The sequence below is a fragment of the Crotalus tigris genome, unplaced genomic scaffold (assembly GCF_016545835.1).
Source record: "Crotalus tigris isolate CLP2741 ecotype Arizona unplaced genomic scaffold, ASM1654583v1 scf7180000024153.1733885, whole genome shotgun sequence".
Lineage (NCBI taxonomy): Eukaryota > Metazoa > Chordata > Lepidosauria > Squamata > Viperidae > Crotalus > Crotalus tigris.
This window is the reverse complement of record NW_024100414.1, coordinates 1-21,851: the sequence shown is the minus strand read 5'-3', so window position 1 is coordinate 21,851 and position 21,851 is coordinate 1. Positions and strand designations below refer to the sequence as shown.

Genomic DNA, 21,851 nt, shown 5'->3' with positions numbered 1-21,851 from the left:
GAAATTCAGGGTTTTTTTGCCCTTTGCTATATCTCAAAAGCTTAGGCAACATTGTAGAGAAGACTGTTCTCATAAGCTCTCTGTCTCTCTCTCCCTCTCTCTCTCTCTCTCTCTCTCTCTCTCTCTCTCTCTCTCTCTCATCTATCTATCTATCATCTATATATCTCATCTTATTTCCTATCCATCTATCCGTCTACTCATCTACTATCTATCCATCTATCTCTCCTGTCTTTCTGTCTGTCTAGCTATCTATCTCATCTGTCCATCTACCTTCCTATCTATCTACCTAATCTATTTATCATTGATCTATGTATCTGTCCTGTTTGTCTGTCTCCTGCCCAATCTATCTTCCTATCTATTTACCTAATTTCTATTTATCATTGATCTATATATCTGTCTGTCTATATCTATCTATCTATCTATCTATCTATCTATCTATCTATCTATATCATATCCATCCATTCATCCATCCATCCATCCAATCTTTTTACCTGTGCATGAAAATCAACTGCTGATCCCTATTACACCTGTAGGTCAGTGGTCAAATGATGGACACGAATGGGCAAAGATCCTTCAAGCATTTATTGTTCCTAAATTAAGCGTCCTAAATAAAAGTTGGTATAGAATTGCTGATGTCTTCACATTGCCAGGCCCCTGATTGGATCTCAGGGTTTGAAGAACCCATGGATCAACATTCACCCTCCTGACCTGCCCCAGGGATAACCTGTGTAGCTTTTCCAAGGAGGTTATCTGGAATTTTCCTTAAACACTTCTTGGACCAGACTGTTCTTGTATTTCTTGAAATAAGACCAATGAAATAGCAATTAAGTTAGCCTCGGTAAGTCCATGGAATGGAATGGAATGGAATAGAATTAGAATAGAATTAGAATTAGAATAGAATAGAATAGAATAGAATAAGAAATTAGAATAGAATTGAAATAGAATATGAAATGGATAGAATAGAATAGAAATAGAAATAGAATATGAAATGGATAGAGTAGAGTAGAATAGAAAAAGAAAATGAAATGGCTAGAGTAGGGTGTGTGTCTCATCACTTTTTTTTAGGACAATCGTTCTTGCAAGGTGTTGACGTGGTTGGTTTTGGAGAAGAGAAAGAAGCGTCATCGTGAGAAACTGGTCCCCAAGCTGGCTGAAAATGGCAAAGACTCCACGCCACAACTTTGTAGGAAACTCTTAAGGTCCATCCCAACCCCCTTGGGTCATAGATACAGGGTCACCACCACGTAGACAATCCAGCCGATGGACACAAAGACGCCGAAGAAGAGGCTGAACAAGACGAGTGCGCGAGCTTTGCGGGAGGCCACCGCGGCTTGGATGAGGTCACCGCGTTTCAGAGCGGCCCGGGTCTGTGTGAGAAAGAAAACGGAGGATCTCGGATCAACGTCCACTTTAGCTGAGAAACAGGTGAGGAATAATGGACCTCTGTTCAACTTCCTGGGAAGCCGGGCCAAGCGCAGGCAAGTCCTGGATGGAGGATTATAAGGGATCCCAAACCTTTCTGTTGCTAAATGAGGCAGTTGTTAAGGTAGTTTTGCCCTGTTTTACGACCTTTTTGGCCACAGTGATTTAAGTGAATCAATCACTGCAGTTATTCAGTTAGTAACCTGATGGTTAAGTGGATCGGGCTTCTCTTTTTGACCTGTCAGAAGGTCACCAAAGGGAATCGTGGGACCCCAGGACCCGGTGATCGTCATAAATATGAGCTAGTGGACAAGCGTCCGAATTTTTATACTTGTGGCCACGGGGGATCCAAGTGTGAAAAGTCACTTTTTTTTCAGTGCTGCGGTAAGTTCAGACAGTCGCTAAGCGAAAGGTTATATAAGTCAAGGACTACTTAACAATAATAATAATAATAATAATAATAATAATAATAATAATAATAATAATAATAATAATAATAATAGTAAAGTTGGAAGGGACCTTGGAGGTCATCTGTCTGAGATGGTATACGTTCTCCTGCTGGAGCAGGGGGCTGGACTAGAAGACCTCCAAGGCCCCTTCCAGCTCTATTCTGTTCTACCTACATATGTCTTTTCCTTCTGTTACTGAGCTAACAACTTTGATTTAGGTTCTGGGAGTTGAAGTCCACCCATCTCAAAGCAAGGCTGGCCAGGGAATTGTGGGAGTTGAAGTCCACCCATCTTACAGCATGGCTGGCTGGGGAATTCGGGGAGTTAAAATCCACCCATCTTAAAGCATGGGAGTTCAGGAATGTTCCTAAACCTCAGCTTTTTCCTTTGCCGTAGCAGTACGTACCTCATGGGAATACACAAGTGCTATCAGTCCTGTGAACAAGCAGCAGAAAATTGTCACCAGCACGGATTCCACCATATAATCCTTGGGTGGCAGCCTCTGGTCACCAACTTGGGGGGTCTCTCCAGGCCAGGCACTCTGGTACTGAAAGAAAAGCCAAAATTGAACCATCTTGAACTGAGAAGCTCGCCCAATTTTTTGTTTGATCAAGATACATCCCATCTTTCTTCAGAGGTTCTGATGATGTTACCTAGCTGGGTCATGAAACGTCTGCAAGAAAACAACCAGGTTTAGAGAGCACCAAAGACCCCACAGTCCTCCTCCTCCTCCTCCTCCTCCTCCTCCTCCTCCTCCTCCTCCTCCTCCTCCCTGCAAACTCTGCTCCCTAAATAGCTCTGATGATGTTATCTAGTTGGGTCATGAAACATCTGCAAGAAAGCAGCCAAGCTGAGGGTATCACCAAAGAGCCCACAGTTCACTCCTGCAAATATTCTCATGTATAAATTGCATTTCCCCTTATTTACAACTCACAATGGTGAAAGGATAAGGGCTGGATAATACGTTCGGTGGTTGGCTTAGGGCCTGGCGTGGAGCTGTTGGCTGGTAAAAGATGTAACTCCGTGGTGGAAGGTCAGCTTGGAACGGTGGATACAAGTGAATGTCTTTAGGATCCGGTGGAGCGTACGGTGGAGGTTCTTCTACGAAGCCCAGATTGATGGTCCCCATGTTCTGGAGATGATCTGATCCTGCTTGTTGGTTGGGCTGGGATGGGTCCTTCTGCTCCCTTGTGAATTTGCCAGGGGTTGCACTTCCTGGAGAAGGCTGGGCCTCTCCTCCTCTTTCAACATCCCTTGGGTGATCTGGAGATGGGCTCGGACGGGGTTCTTCTCCATCCATGTTGGTGTCCTCCACACTTGGTGGGTCGAATGGAGAGAGGTTTCCCCACGGGTCCTACAATGAAGCAACAGCCCCCATAATGTGGATCATCAAGTAACCTTTGGCTTCCCTTTCTTAGTTTAAGTTGGATCATTTGGAAATATAAACAAATGGAAGGGAGGAGGGGAAAAAGAAAAGAGAAGGAAAGAAAAAAGAAAAAGAAGGGAGGAGAGGAGGAAAAAAGGAAAGGAAGGAAGGAAAAGGGAGGAGGGGAGGAAAAAAGGAAGGGAAGGAAAAGGGGAGGAAAAAGAGGAAGGAAGGAAAAGGGAGGAAGGGAGGAAAGAAAAGAGAAAGGGAAGGAAGGAAGGAAAGAAAAAGAAATTTATTAATTGTATTCATTCAGGCCGTTTTTCAGACTTACCAGCGTCCCCGTAGTTCACGTGATCAGAATTCGGACCCTGCGTAACTGGTTCACATTTATGACGGTCGCAGTCTCCCGGGGTGTATGTGTGTGTGTGTGTCACGGGATCCCCTTTTTTGCGACCGTCTCACAAGCAAAATCAAAACAGGGAAGTCGGTTTCACTTAACAGCCGGGCTGCTCACCTGCGGGGACTCACTTAACAACTGTCCCAAGAAAACGGGGCAAAATTCACTTTGACTGACGTCTCAGTGACGGAAACTGGGCTCCCCATTGGGAGAGTAAGTCGAACGGCGGCCCTTTGATTTGAACTGCACTTTGCTTCCATTGCAGGTAGACTGTCTTGAGCCCTGGAGGTTCTGCCACCAAGGCTCCTTTAGCATTTTGCACAGTTGGTCTTCAGAAAAAAAGGAGAACCCACACCCATCACCCATCCCCGGCCAGAGCTTCTATTTATAGAAGGGAATTTGAGGCAGTTACCTGTCTTCTCTGTGGCCCCGTCCTCCTTTCAAAGATCTGGGCACCTCAGCCAGGTGGGGGCCTTGTCCTCCCTCTGCCTGCCCCATGCCATCTTCCTCACCCCGGCTTGAAAAATAATGGCGCCGCTGGGCCCACCTTTGACTCCTCCGAGTCGCCAAGGTTCGTTTCCAGGGACTTATTAATCATTGACGGGTTGTTTGCAGTGGGACGTCTGTGTGTGTGCCAAAAGCCAAGGATGTCGAAGGCCACTCTGTGTGTGTGTGTGTGTTTGTGTGTTTTTGTGGTGTGTGCAGTGAGAAGCTGTGCCAAGATCCTGTGCCAGCATCCTCCCGCCCAGAAAGAGCTGAGTCAGGGCGAAGGGCAACAATGCGTAGCCACATAAGCACACACCCAAATCTTCACAATCTGGGATTTGCTTCTGCTCCCTCCCCCCAAGTTTTACACACGTTTGGCTGCAGCCCAAAAATCCCTTAAGTCAGCACGTTTTAAATTTAGGCTCTCTGTTTTTAAAAATTAGGGAGGACCCCCCCCCCCCCGCAAAGAGCTGTTCTTTGTATATTTTAGTCTCCAGGCCTTGGGTCATCTTAGTTGCTCTTCTATGAATTTTTTCCAAACTCTCAACATCTTTTTTGTGATAGGGTGACCCAAATCGGCTGCAGTATTCCAGGTGTGGCCTCACTAGGGTTTTATAAAGCGGTAATAATACTTTGCGTGATCTTGATTCTGTGCCTCTGTTTATATTAGCTTTTTTGGCTTCTACTGCACACGGCTGGCTCATAGTCAAGTGATCATCTACTAGGACTCCAAGGTCCCTCTCAGAGTTACTGTTTTTCAGCCAGGTCTCACCCAATCTGTACTTGTACCTTTGATGTTTCCTGCCTAGATGTAAAACTTTGCTGTTCTCTACATTGAAACTCATTTTGTCAGATAGACTAGACTAGACTAGATTAGATTAGACTAGGAATAGAATAGGATAGAATAGAATAGAATAGAATAGAATAGAATAGAATAGAATAGAATAGAATAGAATAGAGAATAGAATAGAATAGAAAATAGAATAGAATAATATGGGATAGAATAGAATAGAATAGAAAATAGAATAGAATAGAAAATAGAATAGACTAGGAATAGAAAATAAAAAATAGACTAGACTAGACTAGGAATAGGAATAGAAGATATATAACATAGTGACTAGAATAGAAAAAATAGAATAGAAAATAGACTAGACTAGGAATAGAAAATAGACTAGACTAGGAATAGGAATAGAACATAGAGAATAGAATAGAATAGAATAGAATAGAATAGAATAGAATAGAATAGAACATAATAGAATAGTTGCTCGAGATCTTTTTGGATCTTGAGTTTGTCTTCCGGGGTGGCTGGCTACACCTGTCAGTTTGCTGTCATCTGCAGACTTCCCTTTCAATTCCCCCATCTAAGTCACTGATGAAGATGCTGAAGAGTTCACTGGGCCTAAGACGGAGCCTGGGGCACCCCACTGTTTACTTCCGTCCATGGGGATGTGCTACTCTTGTAGAAAACGCAGGAGACTTTTACGGATTCCAGAGGGTTTTAGCAGAGAGATTTATTTGCGCAAGGTTCAGAAGCAGTAACAACAAGCAACTCTGAACAAAGAGGGTGGGTTCAAACTACAGTTTCATACTTTCCATTTCTCAGGAACAAAGGGGCACACATAGAAACCTACACTGTATTTCCTTCGGTTAGTTTCTCCCAGGCATACAATGAAGAGCGTTTTTGCTTCATGCAACGTTTCTAAACGCAATGGGCATTTGGTTAGTCACAGATTTGCTAACACAGCTTTATTCCAGTAATTAGACAGACACATCATTTTCTTCTGGTGATTTTTCACTATCATCATTATTATTATTATTATTCCACTTTATTCTACTTTATTCCACCTTACTACCAGTGAGGACTACTCATGGAGGACTGTTTGTCAGCCGGCTACAGATCCAGCTGGTGGGGATCAATTTCCCGGAAACGAAACCTGGCTGAATTACTGAAATCCAGATTTTTCAAATTTTAAATAATAATAATAAAATAAATAAACCGAATTATCTATCTTGCAAGCTAAGCCGGATACTATGTTGCAAAGATCAAAGGAAACGGGGATACATGTTCTGCTGAAGCTCCGCCCCTTTGCAGCCAAGCCCCGCCTCTTCCTCCTACCCAATGACAGCCGGTCACGTGGGCGCTGGGGAGCGCGGCTTTCGTCCCAGACCCGGAAGGACTCCGTTTCCCGGCGTACCTCGCGCTCCAGCCGCTCCAGCGCGGGGCTGTTTTTCCTCGCGCGGGGCCTGCTGGGAGGCGTAGTTTTCTCCCCCGCGTTCGGCGTTTTTCGGCCCTGCCGGACTCATGGCCACCGCGGGCGGCCTCGCTTCCAGTTCCAGCCCGGCCGGAGAAGCGGAGCGGCCTCACCCGCGGCCTTTCCTGATCGGGGTGAGCGGGGGCACCGCCAGCGGCAAGGTAAAGTTGCACTTCTGCCCTTCTCCCATGTTGCAAAATAATAATAATAATGATAATAAACTCTTGCAAAAAAGCGGGCCGTGCAAGTGCGTTGCCCCGGGCGGCGGAGGAGAGGAAGGAATCGCAGCTTCGTCTGCTGCTTGCAAAAGTGCAAACAAAAGGTGCTTTTTTTTTTTTTGCTTTAAAGTGGGGTGGGGGGGGGAGACCCGAAATAAACGCTGGCGAGACAAAAGGGGGAATTGCATGATGATGCTCGATGCATTCGCAATAATAGGGCAGAAAAGCCAAAAGGGTGATGAGCAAGATGCATCTCTTCCAATATCCCTGTGGGCCGGGGGGGGGGGTGTCTTCCAACTTGGTCCTTTGATGACTGGTGGATTTCAACTCCCAGAATTCCTCAGCCAGGCACGCCTCAATGAGGAATTCTGGGAGTTGAAGTCCACCAGTCATCAAAGGACCAAGTTGGAAGACCCCTGCGTAGGAAAAGCAGGAAGGGGGGGGGAGGAGAGAAGGTTTAAAATCCAGGATGGAAGCCCTGTTGCTTCAGGTTGGGTGGGAGCCTGGGGAGGGTTGTTGTTTGTGTTGCAAGCTGTAAGCAGCACTGACGTCTTTTTCCAAAAACAGGCTTGGGTGGGTTTGACACGTGTGGATGTCAAGGGCAACCACAGCTGCCAGCTTATGTTATCCTATATATGATATGTGATCTCTAGCATCACGTATAACATCAGTTTGTAATTATGTATAGTACCAGGTGTGATTTCCATTTAGTTCCTGTTAATAGGTGGGACATTTATGGTTACTGACAAATGAATAAGGCTGGCTTTCTTTGGTCTTGGCTGCTAATATTGAATGAATGAATGAATGTATATCAATAAAAGAGAATCTCTGTAGCTCAGGGTTGAACTGAGGGGTCCTTGGTGCTCTCTGATCTGGCTAGTTTTCTTGCAGATGTTTCATGGCCCAACTAGGGAACACTATAAGTGCTAGAAGGGAGGGGTTTGTGGGAGGAGGAGGAGGAGGAGAACAATGACTGTGGGGTCCTTGATGCTCTCTGAGCTGGGTGGTTTTCTTGCAGACGTTTCATGGCCCAACTAGGGAACATCATCAGTCCTTGTGAGTGTGGCTTGCTCCCTGTTTATATATAATAGCTCAAGAGTGGGATTGTTTTCTTGCAGATGTTTCATGACCCAACTAGGGAACATCATCAGTGCTAGTAGGGAGTGGAGGTTGTGGAGAGGAGGAGATGGGTCCTTAGTTACATCAGGTGTGGGTCATTGGGAGGTGAAGTGGAGTTTGAACCTGTACCTGTACTATTTGTGACTGTATTTTTCTTGTGTTGTCTTTTGTTGCACTTGCATTTTGGTATGTGACTATAAAATAAAAATTATTATTATTATTATTACCTGTACTTCTGGCTTTGCTAACTTTCCTCCTTGGTGGGTTTGCCCGTTCTGTCCGTCCCTTCCTCCAAAGTCAACAGTCTGTGAGAAGATCATGGAACTGCTGGGTCAAAATGAGGTGGATCATCGTCAACGCAAAGTCGTCATTCTCAGCCAAGATCGATTCTACAAGGTCCTCACCCCAGAACAGAAAGCCAGAGCTTTAAAGGGACAATATAACTTTGACCATCCAGGTATCTATTGGGCCACTTCGGTTGAGCTTGGAAGGGTCATTGGGTGGGAGGAAGAACCTCAAAGTAGGGTTCTGGAGGCCAGGGGTGACCTCCGATGCCACCAAATTTTGAGTAGTTCCATCTGTGAGACGGAAAGATAACCTTATGGGGTCCTTGGTGCTCTCTGAGTTTAGTGGTCTTCTTGTAGATGTTTCATGACCCAACTAGATAACATCTTCAGGGCTAGAAGGGAGTAGGGTGTGTAGAGAAGGAGAAAGGGAAAAGAAGGAAGAGGAAAGGGAGGAGGACTGTGGAGACCTTGGTGCTCTCTGAGCTTGGTAACATCATCATCAACAACAACAAATAAGGCCTTCTTACTAATCACCAATGTCTTAATGACCTGATCCTGCGCACAACTTTATAACTATCTAACTTCTATCAATCTTCCTCTTTGTCCAGATGTTATGGTTATAGTCCATCTCTGTGACTGCAGGGACAACTCCGTGGAATTTATTTGGCGATGTTTTCAAATGTGATTGACTTTGACACCTTCATTCTAGGTTTGAAAGAGTGAGGGCTGGCCCAAAGTACCCTGCCTGGCTTCATACATAAAGGAGAACTAAACTTGTGGCCCCAGAATCACTAGACCAACTCAGATTCTGACAGATCTTAATGGTGTTCCATAAAATTCATTTGCCTAGAAACTTCTGAATAACAGAGTTGGGGGTCTTCTAGCCGAACCCCTTGCTCAAGCAGGAGACCCTATGCCATTTCAGACAAATGGCTGTCCAATCTCTTCTTAAAAACCTCCAGTGATGGAGTACTCACAACTTCTGGAGGCACATTGTTCCACTGGCTGATTGCTCTCTATTAGGAAGTTTCTCCTTGGTTCTAGGTTGCTTCTCTCCTTGGTTAGTTTCCATCCATAGCTTCTTGTCCTGCCTTCAGGTGCTTTGGAGAACAGGTTGACTCCCTCTTCTCTGTGGCACCCCTCAAATATTGGTAGACTGCTATTATGTCCCCCGTAATCCTTCTCTTTCTCTTAGACTAGACATACCCAATTCCTGCAACTGTTCTTCCTATGTTTTAGCCCCCAGCCCCCTCATCATTTTCGTTCTCTGCACTCTTTCCAGAGTCTCAGCATCTTTTTTTATATCATGGCGACCAAAATTGGATGCAGTATTCCAAGTGTGGTCTTACCAAGGCCATAGAAAGCAGTAATAACCCTTCACGTGATTTTTATTCCATTCCCTCTAATCCGGAATATTCTGGAAGTCAACTGAGACCTCAGCTGCTTCCTTCTGACAAGTTTCTCAATCCTCTTTTTTTCCTGTAGATGCTTTTGACAACGATTTGATGGAAATGACGCTGAAGAACATCATTGACGGCCAAGCGGTGGAGGTCCCGACGTACGATTTTGTGACCCATTCCAGGTCAGTGTCCGTTCCCTGGATCTGGCAGGCAGGCAAGTGTGGTAACCACGTTTTGTTTTGGTTTTTTTCCCCCTTACATTTTTTTTGCTGTTGGTTGTCTTTTCTCTTAATGGCCACACGATTTATTTAATGGCCATGGTTTAAAAAAATGGTCATAAGAACAGATCTGGTCACGTAATTACTCTCTTAATGACCGCATCACTTAGCACTCAAATTTCCGATCTCCGTTGTGGTTATAAGTTCCTGTATTATAAATAAATAAATCTGCCTAGCTTAATTTGTCAGAGGGAAGATTTAAAACTCACCCAGTTCCTCAAAACTTTACAGATTGTCCTCAGCTTAAAAACTACCACGGGGCCCAAAATTTTTGTCTACTTATTGAGTCCTTCCCAAGGACCTGGGATAGGCAGATGTGGGTGTTTGATGGTATTACAGACCTCATCACAGGATGGAAGCAATTCCTAGTAAGGTCGCCTTTTGCAATTGATTAATGGCGAATTTGTTAATGCCAATGATGGTGTTCAAGTGGTGCTCCAGTTGTTTTGGGGTTGCACCCAAGGTGCCTATTACTATTGGTACTACCCTTGCTTGCCTTTGCCACAGTCATTCTATTTCTATTTGTAGGTCTTTGTATTTTGTTATCTTCTCTAGTTCTTTCTCGTCTCTTCTGCTGTCTCCAGGCCCTGCCACGTCCACTATCCAGACTTTTTTGTCTTTTTTATCGACAATTGTTAAGTCCGGGGTGTTATGTTGCAGGTGCTTGTCTGTTTGAATTCTGAAGTCCCAGAGCAGTTTAATTTTACCATTTTCTATGACTTTCTCTATTTTATGATCCCACCAGTTCTTGCTTACAGATTATTATTATTATTATTATTGTTACTGTTACTACTACTAATCCAATTATTATTATTATTATTATTATTATTATTATTATTATTATCTTAACAATTGCAACAATTCACTTAACAAATGTGGCATCAAAGGACATAACATGGGACCAAAACTCACTTAACAAATGTCTCACTTAGAGCAGCAGAAATTTTAACCTCAAGTTGTGATCCCAAGCTGAGAACAACCTGTATTCGTGTGTATGCAAACCAAGCTCCCATCTGGATGGCTGGCTTTCCTAGTGTGTATTTATATTTTGCTGTGTGACTTGATAGTTACTCTTGAACCATTTCATTGGCACAGATTGCCTGAGACCACAATGGTTTACCCTGCCGACGTGCTGCTGTTTGAAGGGATCTTAGTCTTCTACAATCAAAACATCCGGGACATGTTTCATCTTCGGCTTTTTGTCGACACCGATTCAGATGTCAGATTGTCTCGGAGAGGTGAGACGTTGGTTCAGAATAGAGCTGGAAGGGACCTGGAAGGTCTTCTAGTCAAACCCCTTGCTTGTGCAGGAGACCCTGTACCATTCCAGACAAATGGCTGCCCAGTCTCTTCTTAAAAGCCTTCAGTGATGGAGCATCCACAACTTCTGGAGGCAGGTCGTTCTATTGATTGATTGTTCTCACTGTTAGGAAATTCTTCGTTCTAGGTTGCTTCTCTCCTTTGCTTCTTGTCCTGCCTTCTGGTGCTTTGGAGAATAGGTTGATGCCCTCTTCTTTGTGGCAGATATTAGAAGAATGCTATCTGGTCAGTGTTCCAATATTTGAGGGGCTGCCCCAAAGAAGAGAGGTTCAAGGGATTCTCCTAAGCACCTGAAGGCAGGACAAGAAGCAATAGATGGAAAGTAATCAAGGAGAGAAGCAACCTGGAACTAAGGAGAAATTTCCTGATAATGAGAACAATCAGTGGAACAGCTTGCCTCCAGAAGTTGTGGGTGTTCCATCACTGGAGATTTTTAAGAAGATACTGGACTGTCATTTGTCTGGAATGGCACAAGATCTCCTGTTTGAGCAGGGGGTTGGGCTAGAAGACCTCCAAGGTACCTTCCAACTCTGCTATTCTGTTATTCCAATCCTCCATTCTGTCTTCTCTTCAGTGCTTAGAAAATCTTAGACAGTCATGTTTTTAACTGGTTTTCCTTCTTTTCTTCCTTCCACGGCAGTTCTCCGCGATATGAAGCGAGGAAGGGATTTGGAACAGATTCTGACCCAATATACGACGTTTGTCAAGCCTGCTTTTGAAGAGTTTTGTTTGCCAGTATGAAAACTCCCTTCTTCTTTATAAACCATTCCAGTTTTCCCAGATAAGTTGGTGGGGGGGACTCAGTTTCGCTTAGCAACGATTCACTTAAGAATCAAGTTGCCTGTCCCAACAGCGGATGCTAAGCAAGGATAATCTTTATACACAGGTAGTTCTAGAATTCAAACCCGTTCGATTTAACATCTCTTCAAACTAACTGACAGCCGGTCCTCGCTCTTACGACCATTGCAATACACCCACGGTCACAAGATCAAAATTTGGATGCTGGGAAGCAGCGTGCATTTATAGTCACATGATCGCCATTTTCCCATAAGCCGTGAGCCTGTAGGTGGCTATGTGATTTATTTTTTTTTTTTTTCCAAAATAAAAATAAAATAAAATAAATGTGACTTTTTTCAGCCCGGCTTCCCACGAGCAAAGTTTGGTGGGAGAAGTTGGGTTCGCTTAAGGACGACATGGCTCATTCACAACTGCAGTGGTTCACTTAACAATTTTGGCCCCCCAAAAAGAGGGGGGTTGATCTAATGGGGCGACTTGCCTAACAATGGGAATTGTGGTCTCAGTTTGTGATCTATTGGTAGAAGTTGAAGCTTATTGAGTGCCTGTTGGAAGAAATCTTAGCCTGTTTTCTTTCTTCTGGCTAAGATGGCTTCTGAACAGATGCTTGCTTAGGCTGGGTTGTTGTCATTGTGTGTCTTTTGAGAATGGTGACTTCTCTTCCCTTGCAGACCAAAAAATATGCGGATGTCATTATCCCTCGAGGCGTGGATAATATGGGTAAGAAACACGCCTGTTTGAAATTTATGGAGAAAGGGGAGGGGGATTATCCAATCCACGGGTCTTCAAACTTGGCCCTTTTATGAATTGTGGACTTCAACTCCCAGAATTCCTCAGCTGCTGGCTGAAGAATTCTGGGAGTTGACGTCTACCAGTCATAAAAGGGCCAAGTTTGAAGACCCCTGCTTGTGGACTTCAACTCCCAGAATTCTTCAGCCAGGCACGCTGCTGGCTGAGGAATTCTGAGAATTGAAGTCCATCAGTCATAAAAGGGCCAAGTTTGAAGACCCCTGGTCCAATCCAGCTGCATGAGATTCATGTTTGGCAGGCAAATTTGGCTCTGGGGAGACCCAGCATCCCATATAGAGCAACCATAAAGGATAGGCTATTATTAGTAAACACCGTTCTTTTTTCTCAGGACAGAGAAGGGAGAATGTCTGTTATCTTTTATTTATTTGATTTCCACCCACTTTTCCTTCAGGAGCTCCTTAGTATTTCTCCCCATCCCAACGACCCTTTGAGGTTGGCCCAGAGCTGGCTTTTCATGGCTCCTGACCGCTTTGTGGCCAATTTCACCCGCCAGACTATTTGGGTCTGAGATCCTCAGTTGAAAAGCCTCTTTTGCCAGGAGGGGGACCACGAAGGAAAGTGCCAGCCTAAATTCTAAAACTCCCCTCTCCTTCCTCTGCAGTGGCCATCAACCTGATCGTCCAGCACATCCAGGACATTCTCAGCGGGGACCTCTGCAAATGGAACCGGGGGGGCGCCATGAATGGACACAGCCGTTCGTCGAAGAGGCCCTTCCCGGAACAAGTGGACAGCCTCCCCCTCCTGGCGCCTGGAAAACGGTCGCACCTGGAATCCAGCAGCCGCCCCCACTGACCGGTCGGGAAGCTTGGAACTCTCCTCCTGTCCAGCTGGACTTTGCAAATGTTCTTGGGGGTGTGTGTTAGTTTTTCTTCTTCCAAGAGTCCCTGAGCAAGCCCTGGTTTGTCTTGAAATGCCAGAATAAACCATGTGGGTGGGTTTTCCCTCCCTCCTTCTTTTTCTTCTTCCCTAAATGCCTTGCTTTCTTCTTTTCTTTTTCTCTCCTTCCTTCCTTAATTCTTTGCTTTCCTTTCTTCCTCCTATCTGCTTCCTTCTCTTTTCTTTCTTCCTCCCTCCTTTAATTCATTCCTTTCTTCCCTCCCTTCCTCCTTTTTTCTTTTCTTTCCTCGTCCTTTTTTGTTTTTTCCTCCCTGTCTTTCCTTCCTTCTCTCCTTTCTTGCTTTCTTTCATCTATCTATCTATCTATCTATCTATCTATCTATCTATCTATCTTTTCCTTCCTTCTCTTTTTTCTTCCTTTCTTTTCCTTTCTTCCTTTCTTTTCTTTCTTTCTTTTCTTTCCTTTCTTTATATTAAGGGCTACAACATGTAGGACAACACAGGAAGCACTGTGTTCGAATCAGCTTTCAGCCTTTGTCCTGAAATCCTATTTTTTTTTCCTCATTGACTTCAGATGGATGTGTTTATTAATTTCTCCAGGTTCATGTCCTCTCTTTTACCCAGATCTTTTTAAAATTGGAGAATATGTCTTTGGAAAACTAATGTGATCTTTATTTTTTGTTCATCTTCATCTACCTAAGTGGGATTGTAAAAGTGTTTAGTCTACTATCGGGTTGCTGTATTTTTCAGCTTGTTACATTGATGACGATAACTGTTTCACTAATTAAGACAAAATCTTTAATGTACAAAATTCTTTGTTGTGATCCTGGAAGATAAATACACTTGATGCGCAATCATAAAGCTATACACTATAGGTAAACCTCACTTTACGACCGTTAATACTAGTTCCCAGGCTCCCAGGGCTGGTTATGTTGGCCTTTGACTGATTCTTCAATCAAAGTTCTGATTTCAACACTCAACCTGGAACCGTGCAGGGACCAGGGCATCCGGTCCCTACATAAAGCCTATTGCAAAGCCTGCATCCCTAGCTGGTTCTGGCTACAGCATTACGTCGTCCTGGCACGCTGCCAGGGAAAAAGGCTCTTTGCAAATTTTCTAGTTAGAAAAGAGTAAGGTCGACGTAAGGCTGCATTCTGATGACTTTGCCCCCAAACTGACCAACCTAGCCTGTCCTATCTTGGGAAAGCCTGACTTTTTTGCCCTCTTTGGGCTAAAGAAATATTAGGGCCAGACTTTTGGCCCACTTTGGGGGTTAGAAAAGAGTAAGGCTAACGTAAGGCTGCATTCAATGGGATTTTAAGGTTATTATTCTGCATCTTTATTATGAGAAGCCCCGTTAATTGTATTAATAGAACAACGGGAGGCCCAGGGCCTGCAAAACAGGCACAGGTGTAGGCAAAAAGGGCCTTTGCAATTGTTCTAGTTAAGAAAATTTGCATTCCGATGACTTTGATCCACACAGCCTGTCCTATCTTGGGAAACCCTGGCTTTTTCGCCCTCTTTGGGGTAACGTTTATTTCCTCGTGTGCCTGCTATCCCTGCCTTGACCACGGGAGGGCGATGTTTTCTGTCCCATACGATTGGCACCGAGGCCATCATCGGCCTTTTTAACTCGGTTTAAGGCTTTTGGAAACGGGTTTCCTGCTTCCGTGCCTGTTCTGCAGCCCCGTCGCTCTGGTATGATTAACCGGGGGTATGCATTTGCCCGTGGCAGGTAGTCCTGCAGCCCTGCTCAGCCAAGCGTAGCGGCGGAGGGAACGAGCCAGCACAGGCAAGGACTTACTGGTAAGAGAGCCGCCTAGAGCGGCAGAGTGAGGCAAAGACGCCAGGCTCACTTCCGGTTGACCCGGAAGAGAAACGAGGAGGCGGTGCGGAGACAGCAGCAGCCTTGGGAACACGGTCAGGCAAGCAAGGCAGCAAGCAAGGATGCATGCCGGCAACCTTTGAGCCGCTCTACAACTGCTGACATCCGTGCCCGCGGCAGCAAGCAACAGGCAAGAGGTAAGGCCCTGGGGAGGGAGGGAGAGTGGAAGGATTCTTACGTGCTTTTGGGACTCGGAAGTTCTGGGCTTTGTGCAAGGTGGGCTTTGCGTGCTTAAGGAGTGTTTGGCAGTTTCTGTTGGGCTGGTGGTGTTAGCTTCTGTCGCTCTGCTATTGTGAGCTGTTAGTTTTGCTGCAAGGGGTTTTGCAGTATTTTTCTCCCGAATGGCTTTTGCCTGGAGCATTCCTTTCCTTATGAATGGAGCCATTTGGGGAGGCTGCCTTAGCAGGCAGCAAGTACTTGTTTACGGGTTTTTTTTTCTTCCTTAAGTGCCAGCTGGTAGCCAGTCGGCCAATTCTTAAAGGGGAATGTGCCTTTTTAAGCTAGTTCCCTCAATGGCTTCTCTTTTCTGTCTCTGGAGGCTTTTCCTTGTTTGATGAATATATGGAAGAGGGAAAATATTGGGGGGGGGGTATTATTCTGCATCTTTATGAGCCTGTAGGTGGCTATGTGATTTTTTTCCCCAAAAAATAAAATAAAAAAATTGTGACTGTTTTCAGTCCGGCTTCCCACCAGCAAAGTTCAGTGGGAGAAGCCGGGTTGGCTTAAGGATGACATGAGTCATTCACAACTGCAGTGATTCGCTTAACAATTCTGGCAAAAAAGGGGTCATAAAATGGGAATTGTTTAATTTGTGATGTAACTCCAGGAAGTTGAAGCTTATTGAGTGCCTGTTGGAAGAAATCTAAGCCTGTTTCCTTTTTTCTGGCTAAGATCACTTCTGAACAGATACTTGCTTAGGCTGGGTTGTTGTCGTTGTGTGTTTTTTGAGAATTGTGACTTCTCTTCCCTTGCAGACCAAGAAATATGCGGATGTCATTATCCCTCAAGGTGTGGATAATATGGGTAAGAATTTTAAAATTTATAGAGAGAGGGGAGGGGGATTATCCAATCCAGGGGTCTTCAAACTTGCCCCTTTTATGACTTGTGGACTTCAACACCCAGAATTCTTCAGCCAGGCATGCTGGCTGAGGAATTCTGGGAGTTGAAGTCCACAAGTCATAAAATGGCCAAGTTTGAAGACCCCTGCTATAGACTTTAAGAGGAGTGGACTTCAACTCCCAGAATTCCTCAGCCAGGCACAAGTCCACAAGTTATCAAAGGGCCAAGTTTGAAGACCCCTGGTCTTTAACTCCCACAATTCCTCAGCCAAGGAATTCTGGGAGTTGAAGTCCACAAGTCATAAAAGGGCCAGGTTTGAAGACCCGTGCCATAGATAATGAAGGAAAGAGTATTCTTAACTTTTTTTAATTGTACGTTTTCTTTCACCAGTAATCAGTAAATTCCTGGATAGGCTTTGCCCTCTGGAACTGCTTTTTTTTTTTTTTTTTTTACAAATTATCTTTGAGACACTTTCCAGAGTCTCAACAAAATCCAAATCCTGCAGGTACTTTTAAACGCTGGGCAAAAATTGCTGGGCCACACATCCTTTTTTAAAACGTTGCATGTGGCTTTAAAATGTTACAGCAGCTGAATTCTTAAGAATGAGCTCAGCAGCCAAAGGTGGGGCAGGCTTCTCTTTGAAATGCAAAAAGTTTGGGGCGTTTTTTTAATATAGATTACTTTTTTTATAGTTTCTCTCTCTCTCCAAATGTATTCATCGGCTGTGCTGGCCAAGTGGGTTTTTGTTAATTTATTTCACAGTTGGCCCTTCATAAACCTCAGCTAGGCTTTTAAAATTCCAAAGGCGGCGGGGAAACTAGCATTTAGTAAGATAAGTGCAGAAATGGAGTTCAAAGGAGGCAGGTGGTGGGCCTCATTGCACGAGGAGGTTGAAATACAAGTGTGGGGGGGGGGGAAATCCTGTGCTCCTTTTTCCCTTCTGCTAGTGAGTCACTGATAGATAGATCCATTATACTTTCAACGGAGCCACGGACTTTAATTTGGTGGGTTAGAAACAGAATCTAACAGAACAAGAGATTCAGGCTAGAAATGAGGTGAGAACAGTCAACCCGTGGAACAGAAGTTGCCCTCAGAGGTTGTGGGAGCTTCATCACTGGAATCTTTCAAGAAGAGACTGGACTGCCACCTGTCAGTAATGGGGTAGGGTCTCCTGCTTGGGTGGGTGGGGGTTGGACTAGATGACCTACAAGGTCCCTTCCAACTCTGTTATTCTGTGCTTATCTGGGGGCCAGATAAGTGTTAACAGAATCAGAGAGTTGGAAGGGACCTTGGAGGTCTTCGAGCTGGTCCCCTTTGATGACTTATGGACTTCAACTCCCAGAATTCCTCAGCTAGGCACGCTGGCTGAGGAATTCTGGGAGTTGAAGTTCACAAGTCATCAAAGGACCAAGATTGAAGACCCCTGGTCTAAATCTTTTTTTTTTAAAAGCTGGCAACTTTAAGATGGCTGGACTTCAACTCCCAGAATTCTTCAGCCAGGCACACGGGCTGAGGAATTCTGGGAGTTGAAGTCCACAAGTCATCAAAGGGCCAAGTTGGAAGACCCCCGTCCTATAACATGTCAGATAAATGGTTATCCATGTCTCCTTAAAAACTTCTGGAAGCAGGTTGTTTCATTGATTAATTGTTCTCACTGTCAGAAAAATTCTCCTTAGTTCTAGTTTGCTTCTCTCCTTGGTGAGTTTCCATCCGTTGCTTCTTGTCCTGCCTTCTTGTTCTGCTTTGGAGAACAGCTTGACTCCCTCTTCTTTGGGGCAGCCCCTGAGATATTAGAAGACTGCTATTTGGTCACCCCTAGTCCTTATCTTTATTGGACTAGACATACTGGAACAAATCTAGTGTGTTTCAGGTAAAAATTAAAGCTGGCTTGCCTGCCTTTTCAAATCTCTAATTTGTCTCTTCTCTTTATTACAGGAGAATCTACACAAAGGCTATAGACGATGAGGGGAAGGCTTCCTGTTAACAGTTTCCTGGGTTTGAATTGCAAATGGGAAAACAGCGATCGCAACTGAAAGATTACACCACTTGGACTGATGCCAGGATGACAAGAAGGCCATCTTACCTTCCTGGTCTTCACCGTTGACACGCAACAATCTCCATCGTCATAGTTGCAAAAGGCTCGGTTGTTGACCGGATCACAATAATTGTCTCCCCCAAAAGGCTGGAAAAGAAAAGAAAAAAACAAAAAGATGAGGACAATGTCTACTTGCTTGTTAAGTGAACATTGGGAATCGGCTACAATTGCCGGCCGTGAAGACTCTGGAGAATGAGAAGGAAGAGAAACGAATCTTATTAGTGGACAATCCAGAACTGTTCCAGTTAAGCTGCCTAGAGCAGGGGTCTTCAAACTCGGCTCTTGCATGACTTGTGTACTTGTACGTGAGCTTGGCTGAGGAATTCTGGGAGTTAAAGTCCACAGTCATAAAAGGGACAAGTTTGAAGACCCCTGGTATAGTTTCCTGCCTAGAACAGGGGTCTTCAAACTTGGCCCTTTCATAATTGTGGATTTCAACTCCCAGAATTCCTCCCTCCTTTAATTCATTCCTTTCTTCCCTCCCTTCCTCTTTTTTCTTCTTTTCTTTCCTCCCTTATCCTTTTTTGTTTTTTCCTCCCTCAGTCTCTTTCCTTCCTTCCTTCTCTCTCATTCTATCTATCTTTCTTTTCCTTCCTTCCTTCCATCTTTCTTTTCCTTCCCTTCCTTCCATCTCTTTTTTCTTCCTTTCTTTCTTTTCCTTTCTCTTTTTCTTTCTTTCTTCCTTCCTTCCTTTTTTCTTTTCCTTTCTGTCTTTTCGTTCCTTCCTTTCATCTATCTATTTCTTTTTCTGATTTCTTTTCTCTTTCTTTCTTTTTCCTTCCTTCATTCACTTTTTTCTTTCTTTCCTTTTTCTTCCTTCCATTTCTATCTATCTATCTATCTATCTATCTATCTATCTATCTATCTTTTTATCTCTTTTCCTTCCTTCCTTCTTTCTTTTTTCTTCCTTTCTTTTCCCTTTCTTTTCCTTTCTTTCCTTCTCTTTCTTCCTTTTTTTCCTTCCTTCCATCTATGTTTTTCTTTTTCTTTCTTCGTTCACTTTCTTTTTTCATTCCTTTTTCTTTTCCTTCCTTCCATTTCTATCTATCTATCTCTGTCTTTTTATCTCTTTTCCTTCCTTCCTTTCTTTTCCTTTCTTTCCTTCTTCCTTTCTTTTTTCATTCCTTCCTTCCATCTGTTTTTCTTTTTCTTTCTTCCTTCACTTTCTTTTTTCTTTCCTTTCTTTTTCTTTCTTTTCCTTCCTTCCATTTCTTTCTATCTTTATATCTGTCTTTTTATCTTTCTTTTCCTTCTTTCCTTCTCTTACTTTTTTCTTCCTTTCTTTTTTCATTCCTTCCTTCCTTCCATCTATCTTTTTCTTCCTTCACTTTTTTCTTTCTTTTTCTTTCTTTTCCTTCCTTCCTTCCATCTCTTTTCTTCCTTCCTTTCTTTTTCCCTTTCTTTTCCTTTCTTCTTTTTTTTCCTTTTTTCCTTTCTTTTCCTTTCTTTTTTTCGTTCGTTCCTTCCCTCCATCTATCTTCTTCTTTCTTCCTTCACTTTCTTTTTTCTTTCCTTTTTCTTTCTCTTTCTTTTCCTTCCTTCCATTTCTATCTATCTATCTGTCTATCTTGCTTTTCCTTCCTTCCATCTCTTTCATTTTTCTTTCTTTCCTACTTCCCTTTCTTCTTTTTCTTGATTTTGTTCCTTTTAGTCTTCCTTCCTTCCTTCCTTCCTTTCTTTCTTTCTTTTTCTTTCTTTCTTTCCTACCTTCCTTCCTTCCTTCAGTCTTTCATTTTTCTTTCCTTCCTTTTCTTCCCTTCTTGCTTTTTTCCTCTGGTTCCTTCCTTTCTTTTTCCTTTTTTTCCTTCTTCCCTTCTTTCTTTCTTTCCTTCATTCCTTACATCCTTCCTTCTCTTTTCTTTTTCTTTCTTTCCTTCCTTCTTTTTCCGTTTTTTTTTCTTTCCTTTCTTCCTTCCCTCCTTCCCTTCCCCTGGCTGTTGTGAACATATCTTTGGAAAACTTGTAAATGTGTTTAATGCCATTTCCTTGATTTATTGTTTGACTTAAAAATTGTTTGTTTGACTTTGTTGACTTCCATCTTTCATTTTTCTTTCCTTCCTGTCTTCTCTTTCTCCTTTCTTTCTTTTCTTCCTTTTATCCTTCCTTCCTTATATCTTTTCTTTTTCTTTCTTTCCTTCCTTCCATCTCTTTCATTTTTCTTTCTTTCCTGCTTTTTTCTCTGCTTTCTTTCTTTCTTTCTTTCTTTCTTTCTTTCTTTCCTCTTTCTTTTTTCTCTTTTTCTTTCTTTCTTTCTGTCCTTTCTTCCTTCCATCTCTTTCATTTTTCTTTTTCTTTCCTTCTTTCTTTTCTTTCCTTCTTTTCTTTTTTCATTCCTTCCTTCCATCTGTTTTTCTTTTTCTTTCTTCCTTCACTTTCTTTTTTCTTTCCTTTTTCTTTTTCTTTCTTTTCCTTCCTTCCATTTCTATCTATCTATCTGTCTATCTTGCTTTTCCTTCCTTCCATCTCTTTCATTTTTCTTTCTTTCCTACTTCCCTTTCTTCTTTTTCTTGATTTTGTTCCTTTTAGTCTTCCTTCCTTCCTTCCTTCCTTTCTTTCTTTCTTTCTCTTTCTTTTTTTCCTACCTTCCTTCCTTCAGTCTTTCAGTTTTCTTTCCTTCCTTTTCTTCCCTTCTTGCTTTTTTTCTCTGGTTCCTTCCTTTCTTTTTCCTTTTTCCTTTGCTTCCTTCTTCCCTTTCTTCTTTCTTTCTTTCCTTCGTTCCTTACATCCTTCCTTTTCTTTTTCTTCCTTTCTTTCTTTCCTTCCTTCTTTTTCCTTTTTTCTTTTTCTTTCTTTCCTTTCTTCCTTCCCTCCTTCCCTTCCCCTGGCTGTCGTGAACATATCTTTGGAAAACTTGTAAATGTGTTTAATGCCATTTCCTTGATTTATTGTTTGACTTATTGTTTGTTTGACTTTGTTGACTTCCATCTTTCATTTTTCTTTCCTTCCTGTCTTCTCTTTCTCCTTTCTTTCTTTTCTTCCTTTTATCCTTCCTTCCTTATGTCTTTTCTTTTTCTTTCTTTCCTTCCTTCCATCTCTTTCATTTTTCTTTCTTTCCCGCTTTTTTCTCTGCTTTCTTTCTTTCTTTCTTTCTTTCTTTCTTTCTTTCTTTCTTTCTCTTTCCTTCTTCTCTTTCTTCTTTCTCTTTTTCTTTCTTTCTTTCTGTCCTTTCTACCTTCCATCTCTTTCATTTTTCTTTTTCTTTCCTTCTTTCTTTTCTTTCCTTCTTTTCTTTTTTCATTCCTTCCATCTGTTTTTCTTTTTCTTTCTTCCTTCACTTTCTTTTTTCTTTCCTTTTTCTTTCTTTTCCTTCCTTCCATTTCTTTCTATCTTTATATCTGTCTTTTTATCTTTCTTTTCCTTCTTTCCTTCTCTT

General features: G+C 43.1%; 2 protein-coding genes and 1 long non-coding RNA gene across 3 annotated transcripts; 2 read left to right on the top strand and 1 right to left on the bottom strand.

Annotated features, from left to right (window-relative positions):
- Nucleotides 1-563: 563 nt before the first annotated feature.
- On the bottom strand, nt 564-4,255 carry PRRT1B (proline rich transmembrane protein 1B). Its single transcript, XM_039323032.1, has 4 exons — nt 4,050-4,255; nt 2,806-3,225; nt 2,278-2,418; nt 564-1,367 (listed from the first exon to the last, which is right to left on the bottom strand). The coding sequence occupies exons 2-4, from the start codon at nt 3,169-3,171 to the stop codon at nt 1,221-1,223; spliced, it is 654 nt and encodes a 217-aa protein (XP_039178966.1). The 5' UTR covers nt 3,172-3,225; nt 4,050-4,255; the 3' UTR covers nt 564-1,220.
- A 2,105-nt stretch (nt 4,256-6,360) lies between these two features.
- UCK1 (uridine-cytidine kinase 1) lies at nt 6,361-13,665 on the top strand. The gene is made up of 7 exons (XM_039323015.1): nt 6,361-6,536; nt 8,010-8,169; nt 9,485-9,581; nt 10,773-10,915; nt 11,638-11,732; nt 12,464-12,512; nt 13,204-13,665. The coding sequence occupies exons 1-7, from the start codon at nt 6,426-6,428 to the stop codon at nt 13,392-13,394; spliced, it is 846 nt and encodes a 281-aa protein (XP_039178949.1). The 5' UTR covers nt 6,361-6,425; the 3' UTR covers nt 13,395-13,665.
- Nucleotides 13,666-14,709: 1,044 nt separating this feature from the next.
- On the top strand, nt 14,710-18,578 carry LOC120298872. Its single transcript, XR_005554249.1, has 3 exons — nt 14,710-15,461; nt 16,299-16,347; nt 18,319-18,578. It is a non-coding gene; the product is annotated as an uncharacterized LOC120298872 (long non-coding RNA).
- Nucleotides 18,579-21,851: the final 3,273 nt, after the last annotated feature.

What these genes read in the sequence shown, in the direction of transcription:
- PRRT1B (XM_039323032.1), bottom strand. Translation starts at nt 3,171, where the DNA reads ATGGATGGAGAAGAACCCCGTCCGAGCCCATCTCCAGATCACCCAAGG. An exon ending in GCCCTTATCCTTTCACCATT is followed by an intron (nt 2,419 to 2,805) that starts GTGAGTTGTAAA and finishes CTTTTCTTTCAG; the next exon opens with TACCAGAGTGCCTGGCCTGG. An exon ending in CACTTGTGTATTCCCATGAG is followed by an intron (nt 1,368 to 2,277) that starts GTACGTACTGCT and finishes TTTCTCACACAG; the next exon opens with ACCCGGGCCGCTCTGAAACG.
- UCK1 (XM_039323015.1), top strand. Translation starts at nt 6,426, where the DNA reads ATGGCCACCGCGGGCGGCCTCGCTTCCAGTTCCAGCCCGGCCGGAGAA. An exon ending in TGTCAGATTGTCTCGGAGAG is followed by an intron (nt 10,916 to 11,637) that starts GTGAGACGTTGG and finishes CTTCCACGGCAG; the next exon opens with TTCTCCGCGATATGAAGCGA. An exon ending in TTGAAGAGTTTTGTTTGCCA is followed by an intron (nt 11,733 to 12,463) that starts GTATGAAAACTC and finishes CTTCCCTTGCAG; the next exon opens with ACCAAAAAATATGCGGATGT.